The following is a 15372-nucleotide window of genomic DNA, read 5'->3' on the forward strand; positions in this document are numbered from 1 at the left end:
GAAAGAGCAAATCAATTAAGAAAAGGGGGAAAAAAAAGAAAAACTAGGACAAAGAATGGAAGAACACAATTGCAAGAATGGTGAAGAAAAAGGAAAAATGGGTGGAAAAGCAAAGCTACTTAAAGAAGGAACAAAAGAAATGTGAAAGAAAATAAGGGAAGGTAAATAAAGTGAGTATTAATAAAGTGAACTGGAAAACAAAGATAGAAAGCAATACTAAAGACAATAATGACTGGATGATTAAACAAAACAACATCTGAGACAGGTGTGAAAGACAGTAAAGGATGTGAAATATCTATCGGGCCCCGAAACTACATAAAAATGTTACTGGACCTGCAGTGCTAGTGACTTAAATAATCTACTCAACCTAATTATAACGCTCTTGACCCATAAACTGGTTTCAAATTATGTGATCCTGGATAAATATTTAAATTCACTGAGCTGCCATTTTCTTCTGTATCACATATGAGAGCACCTTCAAATATGCAAGATCAGCATGTTTGCTGTACACAAAACACTTTTGTTTGATTTAATAGACTAAACTTTTACTCCATATATTATGTAAATCTAGCCACGCATAGGATACACATGACTGCAGACTTGTCTCTTAGTTCATTAACAGCATTGTAATCAGAGCGGGCAAGAATGTTTCACAAATCATGTTTAAAAATGATCACTTTTCGTGGCAGCGAGATATCCCCACACTCACGGAGGATGACTGGGCGGAAGCTATCGCGGGTCCGCGATATGCGGCGGTGGCCACCAAATACCGATTTATACAATTCAAATACTTGCATAGGGCGTATTACACTCAGCACCGCCTTTGGCGCATGCACTTAATTGAGTCCCCCGCGTGTCTCCGGCGACGGAGACGGCACATTCCTACACACGGTGTGGGATTGTGGGCGGCTGCGCCCGTTCTGGGAGGCGGTTCTGTCCTGCTTGGGGGGGGTGCTGGGTTGAGAGCTTCCCCCCGATCCTCGCTTAACACTATTGCACTGTACCGAGGAGATAGGGGGCAATATCTATAAGCGACACCTCCTGTTTCTGGGTTTGACGCTGGCCAAACGAGATATTGCCCAGCATTGGAAGTCCTCTGCCCCGCCCCCGGTTCAGGCCTGGAAGAAGGCGTTGGACCGTTGCATGTCCGCGGAAGAGGCGGTATTCTTGGCAAGGGGTTGTCCGAACAAGCATGGTAAAGTCTGGAAGAGATGGGCGCGATATCGGGGCATTGTATTGTCTGTACGGGAGGATGCAGTGACGTTGGACCCAATAGAGAGGCTAATCAGAGCCCCGGTGGCTTCCCCCTCCGAGGCCCCAGGCCCTATGAACTGAGGGAGAGTAATCTGAGTATGGAGCCAACGCTGATAGGAAATGTTGCATATCTATGTTGGACTGTGGGTTGGTGTGCTGTGCGGGAGGGGGGGAGGGTTTGGGGGTCTGATGTTCTGCAGACCAGGGGGGGGGTTGAACAGGGACGCCAATTCTCATTGTTCTTCTATCCATATTGGTACCATGTATGGGGACGAGTTCCCCGGTGTCCTAAAAATGCCAATAAAGTTTGTTGTAAAAAAAAATGATCACTTTTAATAAATACATATCTAAAGCATGAAGTGGTACCACACTCATTTGTAATTAGCAGATTTTCCATTGAAAGTGCCAAAACATTGCCCACTTACATGCTACCTACTGATAAAACTGTATAGTGTACAAACCATGTTTAGAAATCGAGTTTGCAAATATCTGTCATTTGAACATCACCAAGTAAAGTGTTCTGATTTGTTTTGCTCCTATTTGAATCTTTGACAGAATCCCACTTCTGAATTACAAAAGAATGTGCTTTTGTAATTCTGATACATTTTGAAATATTATTTAAATGTTGTGTGTTAAAAAACTGACATCCTACAGCCTTTTGTTTCACCATGACCGTCAGACAGATCACTTGACACAAACCTGCAACTGTAATAAGAGAAAGAAATGTAAACACCATTTTCCAGGATAAGATAAGCATCAATTAGTGAAAAGATAAACTGGCATTTGACCTCTGTCCTTGAACAGACAGCAAACGTGTCAAAATAAAAAACAGGATTTAAAAAAAAGTCTTTATTGCCCAATCATTTTCTAAACAAACAGAACACCAATTCCTTTCCAGTTTAAGATCACTGGCCAGAACGGAGGAGTAGGTCCTATAAATAGCTTGACCTCATAAAATCTGACTCGCCACAGCAAGTGGGCGAGTAGATTTTTCAAGGCCTGTCTATAAAGGAAATAGTACTGAAATGCAACAGATTAGACCTTTTATTCCTTGATAGATGTTAAGACATTATTATTATTATTATCAAATCCAACATGGCTGCTCTGAGCTTTTGCTCCGTAGAAGACCCGTGCTCTACAACCTAGCGCGGTGCTTACACTACACCAATACAGCTGATGGAGACATCCCCGGTCATTGGAAGTTGGGGAGCGTCTATCGAGGTGGCCGTCGTGACATCTAGACCCTGCATCGCCAGGTTTATCGCCGAATGTACTGCCGTGTGATCTCGCCTCAAGATGGCGCCTGGGATGTTTTCCGAGCTGGGGCTGCGACATTGAGAGCTGAGCCCCGGGAGCCTGCCTTCCCGCTTCCCTGATGGGCGCCCGCAACGGAAGTTTTTCGGCTTCACCGGAGACGCAGTCCCGTTCATCAGACCTGCACCCAGTTCGTACCTAGCATGCTGTGAGCCTCCCTCCGCTTGTGTGGCTCGATAGCCGAGTGCAGAAGGCACCCGGCGGCCGCAGTGGACATGCCGGAGCATTTCCCTGGACCGTTGAGACTCTTCTTGCCCAGGTTGAAGGTGAGCGGTCCCCCCCTCCCGCCCGTTTCCCAACGCAAAGCCAGAAGACGGCTCCTACCGCGCTTCCTACCATCTTGGAGAGGCGTCCCAATGTGCTTACAGTGACGATGCTACTCTCGAGCGCCTGGGAATGTCTGGTATCTTTTTCAAGACCTTATGAGAAACAGGCATCCCCCACCACCCCCAGCAAAGCTCTGCCGCGCATGTTTTGAAAAGGGTCCCAGGATGCCTGACCCTAACATGGCCACCAATGGTGACTCTGTTTTCCCACTCCTGATCTTCTCCCAGACATTACCCCTACCAGGACTACGCCTGACCTCAAGACGACGCCTGTAACTCACTGGGACCGTGGCTCTCCTTCCCATCCCCCTCCCAACGCACTAAGCTGACTACCTCTGAATCCCTGAGTGCTCTTCAGCTCTTTCTCGACTGCGGAGTTAGAGCACCATGTCCGATGCCCGGTGAAGCTGCTCTGCTCAGCTATAGAGGAGATTGGCCTTGGTTCACCCCCTGACCGTCACCTACCCAGCCGGACCTTGGGCACAGTTTCTCTCCGTCGCCCTTTCCCACACTACCTCCTTCCACTTTGTTTTTCTGAAATTTCCCTTATATCCTCTATGTCTATCCCTCTGCCCGATGACCGTTGGAGCTACTTGGTGAGCCTTAGGGGAGACTGGCAGTCGATTACCTCCTCGTGCCGTCGCTTACCCACTCGGTTTCTGGGCTGTCTTCCCCCAGTCTCTCATTCTTTCTTCCCCCGGTCTTGTCCCCTTTCACTCCCCCTTACCTCCTCCCCCCCCTTGTCTCTCCTTCTCTCCCTTTAAGGTTTCACATATATTTGCTGTATCTTGCAATTGTTTTTCTGTGTTGTAACATTGTCGACCTTATGTAAAGTGCTCTGATACCTTCGGGTCTAGCCAGCACTATATAAAACTTTTTAAATAAATAAAATAAATAAATTATGAATGTGGTTGGAAAACAAGTCAATGGTCTAAGGTGCCCACTTTAAGAGAATGAGGATAGCATATTGTACATATCATGCAAACTAAGAAAACAAATACTCCTAAAACTAGCAGTGTTTTATTTGAAATCTCGTGATTAAATTGATTATGTTTTGTGTTCTGCTCAATGCTTGCAAGTCCTTTTCCCTTCAGCATCTCTCATGCACAGTTTTACGTTTACTGTTTCCAAGTGTGTTACACCAAACAATTGTCTGCTCCATGAAAAGTTTCCTACATCTGCATGCCCCAGACCTCTCTATCCTTTCATACTCCAAAACTATTCATGTGCCTATCTTATTTATTTATCAATGTTTCCACATAAACATTATCTAAAAGAAACAGCATTTTATTTCATAGATTAAAATAAAAATACACAATTTGCTATTTAAAATGACAATTCATTTGAGATTTTATAAAAAGAAATTATAATTTAGGAAGAGAGCTAAGAAAATGAAACAACCAGTAACAAATATTCACTATAGGTGGATTTAGCAAAAATCAAAGTGCTTCCTCGTAGGTTTGTACTGGATACCTTAAAAACATAGGTCTGATAAATTTTGCCTGGTAGTTCAATAGTACAGGGCAAAAGAACAGTCCATAATTCAAATCTTGTACATCAGCACTAAAAAACAGACAACTAGAATGAATGCTAAATCCATTTGCTTTAAGTTGAACGTTTTCACCGATTGACAACTGTCCAAATGTAAACTTCATGAAAAGTCTTCTAACTATAGGACAATTGTTAGCTTACATAAAAATTATGTTTCTTCAACTTTTAAAACATTACAATTGAGCTGTAGATTTTTTATGCTTAAAAGATGCTCATATTCCACACAAAGTCTTTTTAGTTTAATTATTTTCTTTAATTGTGACCTCATAGACTAACCATTTTTTTATTTTAAGATAAGACCTCTTCGCAGTGAGTGCCTAACAAATATATGTAGATCGACAATATTTTTGAATACAATTACACCTTATTCACATTATATTTAAGTTCTCTCCATATAACGTTTTATTGCATATTCAGAACTATAAAACAGGTACACAAAAAAGTAATGCATTATCTGGCTATAAACTCAAAAGGCTATGCTCATTAATCCCAATTCAAGACAAAATATTTGAATGACACTTGATTTACCAAGGCCTAAGTAATGTTTTCAAAATTGAAAATTCAGACATGATAGTTTAGCTAATGAGATCATAGAACAAACTTCAATTGCATATTAGACTATTGCTGGGATTTCTGCAATATAGATTTTGAGCAGTGATTGAACATCTCTTTTGCCTTGAGCTCTAAAATATTGTGGTAAGCCATATGCAGTGGGTAGGAAATTAGATAGAGAAAATAACATGGGGGCTAATATGTGTATTGTTGCAAACTATTATTAACCTTTATTTTCACAAGATTATCCATTTGGGGATACCAAAACAACTTGTATCCAATTATCCAAACGTAAATTCATCAGTGGATATAAAAGGTCAAACAGAATGCCCAATTGAATCAATCTGTGCCATAAAATGGCCCGAGCCATCTAGTAAAATGCACTTCGCAAAAGCCAAGTGACGTTTGATTTTTACACTGACTCGTATATTTGACTCTCAGCACACTTAAACATAAGATGTTATTAATAGTGGCACAACCTTCTCTAAAAGCAGGTTGTTTAATGGGCAGAAGCTCACTTACTTTAGACCAAGCTGTTATACGATTTAACAGAAGAATATCTTTCCATTACATCAAGAATGGCTATTGGGCGATAATTATTTGGTAAATTACGGTCATGCTTTTTGTGAAGAGCAATGGGAATATTATAAGGTTGCGTTACTCGTGTCACATGGTAAAGCTCTGAAAAATAAATATGCCGTTTCTCCTGATCCATTGGTATAGATTCTTTTTCATGGCAATCATTCTCCAGTTCTCAAGGCTTTTGGAAATTACCAACCACATTTCAGTACATGAACACTGGTTATAGCTGAGTGCAATGAAAAACTATTTTTAGCAACCATATTTTCCTTAAATTGTTTCTGTTCTACTGCATGTGTATTTTTCTTGCACGACTTTAAATTGCATTCCCATTCTAGAAGAGAGATAGGATAGTTTTACCTAGTGAATAGTTAGGTTACAAATTTTTTAAAACATCAGTATTAATACCAGGATCCTGAATAGAATGCTGTACCATAATATAATTTCCTCAAAATTAATTTCATTCTATATATACAATTTGTTGGAATGACAACAAAGTTCAGATAGGTTACACCCATTTTTTCCAAATGAGATCGACGTAGTTAAAGTAATACAGAGTTCACGATGATCACTCCAAGCATTTGTTTTATTTTCAGATTTCATTACTGTTCATATACTTCTAACCAGAATTCTGTCACCAACAGACCATTCCAAGAAAGTCACCTCTTTAGACTTCCAGCATATCACAGGACCCCACCAAGGCTACCATGACAGACAGCATCAACAATAAATTGTCCATGTACATCTCCCTGGCACACCAAGCCAGCAATATTTCCATGACAGTAAACACTAATTCCTTTGTCAAAGTATATCACTGACCCTCCACAATCCTTATTTCCCTGCTGGCTTCAACATGTCAAAGATACCATTTGATCTCATCATGTAAATGTCACATCGACCGCAACTATGAAGTACCTGCTAAATAAACACTACCATGTCACAGGTAAACACAGCCATACAATGTCCTCAACTTACCCCTCTATGACACACTACAGCATGAATCACTCAAAGACAGTCACAAACGTATCCATAATTCAGAGTCAAATTCCAATGCCACCATTTTATAAAACCCTAGCAGTCCTTAGTGCAGCCACCTGCTTATTACTCTCACACAAGAGCCCACTCATCGCTATTTGTCAGTACTGCACAGATCACCCCATGCCAAAATCAATTAAATTCCTCCATGCCAGTTGTACATTGATTACTCCCAGCGAGCCACATGCAATATTTCTACGCAAGTTATCTAGCAACCACACCACGACACATACCCAGAAATCTCATAGCAACAGTTGCTCACTGACCCATTGCAACAGTTGCCCATGAATACACCAGTCATCCACTGACACCACTACAACAGTTGCCCAGCAAGAAATTGACCTTACTGACCAGGTTATGGAAGTCTCGTAGCCAATCTCACCACTTATTACCCATTGACCATTCCACTACAAAGTCACCCACTAAACCCACCATCACAGATATCACACCCGCTACATGTTAGTCATCCAAGGCAGCCCACTATAATAGCGCCCACTGATCTTACTATGGTTGTTGTTGTTATATATATTTTTATTTGGCAAATATAGCCATAAAAAATGCCGTATACATACAATTAAAATGCAAATTATACAAATAGTATGACCATAAAAACTATATAAACAAAATAAAAATCCTAGTAAAATATACAATGGGAACTCTGCCAGACTATAAAAAGCTCTTAATTCATCACCACAGTAGGAAAAGGGTCACTTAGACATTAAATATATATTTATACCTCCATATGGGCTTCCAAGAATCAGAAATATTCCCAAGCCATGGGCAAAGTCTTGTTTCTACCCCACACCCATTTCAAGTTATATTATCAATTTCTTCAACACCTCCTGTGTTGCAATTAGAAATCTTCCTATTGCACCTTCACATTTAAAAATCTCATATTTATCAAAAAGCTAAGTGCTTGATCCCTACTAATAGTTTTATAAGCAATAAAAAGGGGTTTTAAAAATTATTTCCGTTCCTCAAAGAACCACAAACAATCCATCAAAATATGTGGGCCACTACATTTTTACTTGTAGTCCACATGTGCACAGACCCTGTTCATTCATTTTTTTTTTTAACAGATTTTTATTGAGTTTCAGAAAACATACATTCAATCCTGAAGTCCTTGGCCTGCTCAAGGGAGGAAGTCAGCATGCAGTGCAATAGATATCATGACAAGCTGACTACAAAATCTCATCCAACCCCCTACAAGGCACTCATGGTACAGCTCAGTCCGTCTGCATGCTTGATCCAGTTCAATGATATGAAGCTACAAATAGAACCCCCGACCCCCTCCCTCCCCTGCCACGTCCGAAACACCCCCAACAGGAACCCCCCACCACAACCACAACCACCCCCCCCCCCCAAGCATGTCGCCAGTTACTTAGATATGCAGGAAGGCAAACAAGTCTCCCGTATCACCTATCAGTCTCCCTATCTCTCAGGCTGAGGTAGTGAGGGGATCAGAGACACAGGGGGAAACTTTGTATCATGATCGCAGGGGTCCCAGCTCACACTGTCCTCCCACAGGCGGGAAAGGTCGCTCAAGGGGCCTGTGCCACATCCCTCTCATCAAGGGTATCCTCATCTTCTATAGCCGGATGCTTGGCCAGTTCCAGGAGTGCCAACCATGCCCGGGCCATTTCCAGTGACTTCTCACTCCCATTATGCTGAGCCATACATAACCTATAGTTCCCTTCACTTTCTGCCCATTTCACCAGCTCCTTAATTCCAGCGCACTAGGCTAGGCCCCTGCCTCGGTTTCCAGTGGGAAGTAAGTTCTCCCTTAGCCAAGGCCAACCCTTGGTCAATGAACTTGCTGGTAATCTTAGTCTTGGCAGTGTGGGGGAACCAATGCAACATACAGACCCCCGGTGTCAAGGCTATCTCCCTCTCTGTCACAGCCATCAGAGCAGTCGCCACCCCTCTCCAGAAGTCTCCCACCTGCGGACATTCCCAGAACATGTGGAGAAAACTCGCCCTAACCTGGGCACAACGGGGATAAGTGGCCGCCACCCCAAAGTATTCAGTAATTTTACGAGGCGTGAGGTAGGCTCTATGGAAAACATAGAATTGAATGAGCTGGAAGTGCGCATTCCGGGAACATTCCCACGGCCGCTCTACAATCAACTCCCAAGGTTTTTCTGCAATGGGCTCCCCCAAATCCGCCTCCCACTTGAGTCGCAACGCCGTCAGGAGCTGCCGCAGATCCCGGGTGATCCGGCGGTAGAGGCAGGTCACCGCTTTAAAGGTGCTCGCTGCCATCACTACATATTGACAAGCGAGAGACGTATCTGGCTCCAATAGTCCCTTTCGCCAGTGCTTTCTGATAGCCGCAGTCAGGGACGCGTGCCACAGACCCTGTTTATTCATCATTGCAGATTTTACCTTCCAATCAATAGTGCATGGATTCAAGCCAACTCTAAATTTAAGTATTATTTTTCTAAGCTTTGGGTTAGGCATGGCCTCTATATAGGGGAATATATGATCGTTAATCCACCCGTTTATGAAGAACCAGGAGGAACATTTGCTCCCCAAGTAACATAAATCTTCTTCTCGGGCCTTGGTGTTAATTATAGCACGTAGCACCTACTTGGGAAGCTGCTGTCCTGATTTCCATTGGTCTGGTTCTAAGGAAAGTTTAATGCATAACTTGTCTAACTTATTTCTAGCTTGGGACGCCCAATTAAGTTCATGACCTCTAATTCTTTTTTTACAAAGGTTTGCTATTTTGGGGGACCCTTCTCCATACATTCTCTGCCAGAAGCTCAGTGAGGCTTGCATTCCCCGAAAGTTCCAGGCTGTAAGATGACATTCCACTCTCACAGCCTGTATCATAGTTGATGGAGGGAGTGCAAGGAGCAGTTTCACGCACTTACCTTCCTCTAAGTTCCAATCCGATTTGCCCCCCAAGAATAAAACCTCTGCACCATACTGGAATTGTGGGCAGACCATTGTATTAAAAGCTGATAGAATTGGCCGCAGAGGGACCTCCATACTTCTGCTTAAATTGTTTAAGACCCCATACTGAGGAGAGAGCCTTTGATTTTAATGACTGTATGTGGTCCCTCCAGTTTAGCTTCTTGTCGAACCACATACCCAAATATTTATATCTATCCACTTCTTCAACTCTGACCTCTCCCAGTTTCCAGTAAAAAGAGCTCGTTCTTTTACCCAGCGCCATTATTTTGGGCTTTTCTAGATTAACCGTGAGGTGTTTTTTTAGACAATAGTCATAAAAAGTGTCCAGTGTTTTTGCAGGCCCAACTCGGTCATGTCTGTTCCCACTAAATCATCAGCGTATAGCAGACATGATATATGGGTCCCCCTCATCTACGGGCTTAATCCACAAGCCTTACTCAGTATATTTGGAAAGTCGGATAAGAACAGGGAGAATAACAATGGGGCCAGAACACAGCCCTGCCACAATCCATTCATTATCTGAATTTTCTTAGATAAAGTTCCAAGGGTATCCAAGATTACCCTGGCCCAATTCCTTGAATGCATTTCCTGAATTAGTGAAAGTACTGTTTTGATGATTCCAAGCTTTGCCAGCATACTCCACAGTAGACTACGATCTACAGAATCAAAGGCGGCTCGGAAATCAACAAAGCAGCAGAACAGGCTGCCTCGCACTTCCATTGCCTTTTTTGCCATTGCCCACAAACTAAGGCAATGGTCAATGGTTGAGTGGCCCTCTTTGAACCCACCTTGCTCTATTGACATCAAGGTGTACTGTTCTGCCCAGGACTTCAATACGCCTAACAATATCTTGGGAAATACTTTCTCCCCCACATCCAGCAAGCTTATAAGGCATTCTGGGGCAATGTAGCGTCTTCCTTTTTATAAGTTGGCCTAACAATGGCCCCTTTCCAACTTTCTGGGAAGATCCCAGAGGTTAAAATATTTTGGAAGGTCACATTTAAAAAGATTGCCCACCAGTCAGTACTATTTTTTAATATAATTGCTAGTAGGTTGTCTGGCCCTGCGGCTTTAGTTAGCTTTAGAGACCAAATAGTTTCTTTTATATTTTGGAAGGAGAAATGCGGCTTTAATTGATCTACCTCCTCAGGCCTTATTTCCAGGATCTTCTTCATATTCTTACCATTATACAAGTTACTCAAATAGTTAACCCAATCATCTTCTCCCACTAAACACCGCATTTCCCCTTGTACGTTTCCCTCTTTTACCAATCACCAGAAAAATCTTATATTATTTGTATTTATCACTTCTAACCTTGTTTGCCAATTTTTGGACATATATTCTGATTTCCTGTCTCTCAACTTATATTTATATTGGAGTCTTTTCCTTAACTGTCTTTCCCATTTTCGTACCCTCAATTTGAAATTCCTGCACTCATTGTTAAACCAACCATTTGTTCTCTCTTTTTTCTTAGGGGCAGGCCCTGCTTTTACTTGTATCCTTAGGCAATTTACCATCTGCTCAATTATCTGCTTGTACCATGTTAAAATGTTATCTCTTTGTGCAAAATTACAAACAGTCGTAAAATCAATTATCAGATTATTGACCAATTTCAGGTTGTCCTCGGTTATACGGGTAGTTATGCGTCTAGGGTGTTCAATCTGTAAAGGGACCACCCTTTCTCTTTCCGACTCTTGTTTTATCTTAATTAATAGTTGTAAGGGCCAGTGGTCACTGCCTTCTCTCTGCAGAACCTCAAATCGTTCTACCTCCTTAAAATACCATGCATTTATAAAAGCATAGTCAATTGGGCAGTTCTGGTTCCCTATGCAAAAGCTCTTCCTTGCGGGGTAGTCGATATTCGCCCGTCCATTGACACAAAATAACCCTATGTATCCAAGGAACTTTACTAGACATTTATCTTGTGCGAAACTACATGCACCAGCAAATTTTGCTGGGGGTACCTGTGCTGTGGTTAAAAGGTCTTTAAACAATTTATCACTAAGAGAAGGATCCAGTTTGTGGTTAAAATCTCCTAAGGTCATTATCAATTGTGATGCTTTTGTTATAAAGATAGACTCCAGATCTTTCTCTAACAAACCCAGTTGCTCTTCATAATCTATTATTGCTCCTGGCTGAATATATATGTTGATCACTATTATTTGTCTTCTTGCCCGCATACCACTGTAAAGTTCTACCTGTCTGGCTAATAGCCACCTACAATTCACATTTAACTTGGTTATTTTATTGGCTCTTTTTGATGATATCAACGTAATCAACCCCCATGACGGAAGCCCTAAATTAATTCGTACTGCCTCTTTGGTAAGCATAAAAAAGCCATCTATTCGTTCGGGTACCTCACACAGCCAGGACTCCTGAAGACACAATATGTCATAGCTACCCGGCATTTCTTTAAAGGTGTCTTGGACAGCTGTCTCTTATATCCCCCTATATTCCATGACAGTGTCCGTAGGCTGTGCGAGGACCCCGATTCCTAATCCAGCTCGCTCAACTCTTCAATCATATAGTCCCCCCAACTTATTGAGGATTCAAATAGTGGATCAAATCGATTGATTAGCACTGGACCCTTTACAGCATTTTCTACTGTTACTTTTATCCCTCCTTGATTTTTATTAGTACAACTTCTTCTATATTGGGCACCTAGTGTATCATGCTGTATTTGCTCCGAGCATAGCCCTGCATGGTAAGTGAGGGCCACAGAATTCCCAGGGTAACTCCCTTCTATCCCAAATGTGTTATCATACACAAGTCTTATTCCCTCTTTTTCCAGATCTCCTTCTGCCCTTACCACCATCTGCTTTACAAATTCAGAATAAAAGGCACCTTTGTTAACTCATTTCCTTCCAGATTAGTTACAAAGCCGATTTGCCTTATATCATTAGATGTGACCTCACCCAATGTGGGACATTTAGCCAGTATTTGTAATGGGTTGGAGCGATTTAGAGGTTTTATTTTCCTTTGGCGCTTTCTCCCCAACCTTTGCCCCCATGGTTCCATAAACACCCACAGGGCATCTCTGCTATCATACTTCCTCTTACTCCTATTACTCCTCCTAACTGTAGGTGCGGTCTCAGGCTTTGGGCAGACTCTTATTCCGGGTTGCCGGACGGTGCACCCCCCACCCTGCTCCCCGTTCTTTCCTTTTTTCCTTTGTCTTACTATGGAGGCAGTGTCCATTCCATTCCATGCCATGCCACTTGCTAACTGAAACTCCATAACCAGTGCCGCTAATACAACTATTGTCCACAACACCTTGAAGCCTCTTCCTGCCATGGCATCCTCATCATCACAAGCTTGCCATTGCAGACCCATTTCATCCATCCATTCATTGACCTATCCACACCATTCTTCCTAGAAACCTAAAAGCCATCGACAGTCAACCTGATCATGCTCCTTGTTCCCTACTTCATCCAGTGATGGCTGTCATCCTGGCTTCACAAATCTACATCACCCTCAGCCCCTTTAAACCCATGCCCTCTTCCCAACCCATGCAGAAATACCCTGCCAGGACCTCAATGTCCCTCTCCTTGTTTGTGGAACCGGATTCCAATGCCTTTGCCATTCACAGCTCCTTGCCATCAGTAGCACCACTTCTCCCTGCCGCAATCAGAGTCCTGTTCAGCGGCTGCCCCTACACCATGAGATCTGGCTGCTGGTCTACTTCTATTCCTATAAGGGGCATTAGGCGCTTGCCCATTCCAGGTTCCCTCATGGCGTTTCCCTGTCACTGGTTCCGTGTCCCATAACTTATACCGGCCAATAGCTTTGGCCTCTCAACCCTTCTCCCTATGGTTGGCTTCTGCAGCAGTCCATCTTCCAGGCAGTGGCTCCTGCCCCAGTACTCTCCCAAATGGCAGTAATCTCGCCATTGCCCCTCGCCTGCAAACTAGCCTTACCCTCACAGAGCTACTCGCCCACCATTCTATGCACTCATGCTTCTGTCCATCTACGATGCGCCTGGTCCGCAATTCTCCCCTTGTCATGGCTGTGCCTCAGATAATTTATGCTGACCAAGGCTCCAGACCCTCTGTACTACCAACTACAACTCTTCTCCCTGAATGTTCCTCTGCCAGGGAGTGACGCCTTCCCCGAGCCCCCGGTTCTATCAGTGACGTCTACTTCAACCCTGTCAGTGACGCCTGGCCCAAGCAGTGTGGTCTGTCCTGCCTCCTCTAAGCCAGTGCCGCCTGTTGTCGGTGGCCCCTGCATATGGACCTGTTAGTGAGCCCTCAGTCGTGACCCCTTTCCCCATTCCTTCTCCGTGCCAGACAGTAACCCACAACACTTCCTCTCCCAATGTGGGGAACCCAGGGCACTCTCCCGTGGCTCCAACCCACCATACATTCGGCAGTGCTCTCACCTTAAGGACTCGGATCCCTGACACCTTCCTACTTGCAGACACTGGGGCACAAGGCTCAGGGGGTCCCGCATTGGTATCACTCACGCCCTCCATCGCCAAGTGGTAGCCCTCAGGCATGGCATCCCCTCCTGACAGCGACATGGATGCCGCCAGGTGGCACCAGGGGCCCGACCCTGGTAATCGGCGCGAGACACCACCGTTCACCAGCGCACGCCCGGACGCCTGACAGTTCGCGACCCCGCCCACTCCTACGCCCATGCTATTAACCACGCCCCTATAGGGCATACTTCGCCTCTTTGACACCTGAGTCCCGCCCCCTTCAAGCTTTAGCCAGCCTCCATCTATTTTACACTCTCCCGCCACAAAGCCACGCCCTTGTTCTGTCGCAGACTTCTGATAGACTGAACTGCGCATGTCCTGATACGCATTGGCGGCATAGCTCCCGAAGGCATCTTGAATGCCCGTGAAGGCGTGGCCACGACGGAGCAGCGGACATGTTAAGTGTGGTTAGGAGCCGTGACTCGTGAGTGCGCTATTGCTACAGGTGTATGTCCTCAGATTCTCCCGATCTACAGGTCTAATGTCACTTATTAACCGCGGCCATCTTAAAGTCAGTCCAGTATTTAATACTTGTTTTTACAGCAGTTGATCTTCAGCAGTTTGACAGAACATTACAGACTTCCGCCGCAAAGAGCCTTTATTTCGAGAGTCAAGGTGTCGCGGACGGCCCCCAAGCTTTGCCCTTGACGTGATGTCTTAACGGCCCAGGGCATGCTCGTAGCCTGCTATGAAAGCCTATAGATATTGACCTAGAAACAAAAGAAAGACCTCCAGAAAGTACAATCTTCAGAGCACACGCACCTTTTGAAACCGCGTAGTTGTTGTTTTGAGAAGGACTAGAAGAAGAAATGCCAAGAAAACAAGTAGTAGACACAGTTAATAAAACAAATTGATTAGATCACTTTTTACTTTAATTTTTTTACAAACATTTACGGAGAACATCAATTTACTTGACATTAGCATTCAAAACTATCATGACAGATAATTTATTTTCTCTCCATTTATTTGTAAAGGCTGTACAAAACGAACTGACAAGTAAAAGGAACTTTACCTGCTCGGTGGGTACTCCATGCCAAATCAGCGTCTGGCCCACTCTGGTCTCTTATTGATTATGAGGTTGGAATATGCCCCTCCTAAACGAGGAGCTGTAGGGCACAACACGCAGCAGAGGATTGTGTTACGCTCACGCAATAGCCTAATACTATTTTATTCATTCACAGCTGTAGCGATGCGCATCTGACATCTTATCAATGACATTAAGGAGGACTGCAAAGCTTACCGATTTAAGACCCCCCACCAGGCGCGCAACACCCATTGGACTCACAGGGCTTCAGCCCCCCCCGTCGTGTGTGGCAGCCCGGGATGAGACACCTAATGTAGTGTCGCGATATAATCCCTGAC

General features: G+C 43.8%; 1 protein-coding gene across 1 annotated transcript in view; it reads right to left on the reverse strand.

The window, feature by feature from the left end:
• Window positions 1-14162, reverse strand: part of PHLPP2 (PH domain and leucine rich repeat protein phosphatase 2) — a 717402-nt gene extending 703240 nt beyond the window's left edge. The window contains exon 1 of the mRNA XM_085638614.1: window positions 13912-14162. Coding sequence (XP_085494740.1) covers window positions 13912-14052 — 141 coding nt within the window. The 5' untranslated portion in view covers window positions 14053-14162. The remainder of the gene's footprint in view (window positions 1-13911) is intronic.
• Window positions 14163-15372: the final 1210 nt, after the last annotated feature.

Source organism: Triturus cristatus, chromosome 12 (assembly GCF_964204655.1).
Source record: "Triturus cristatus chromosome 12, aTriCri1.1, whole genome shotgun sequence".
NCBI classification, from domain to species: domain Eukaryota; kingdom Metazoa; phylum Chordata; class Amphibia; order Caudata; family Salamandridae; genus Triturus; species Triturus cristatus.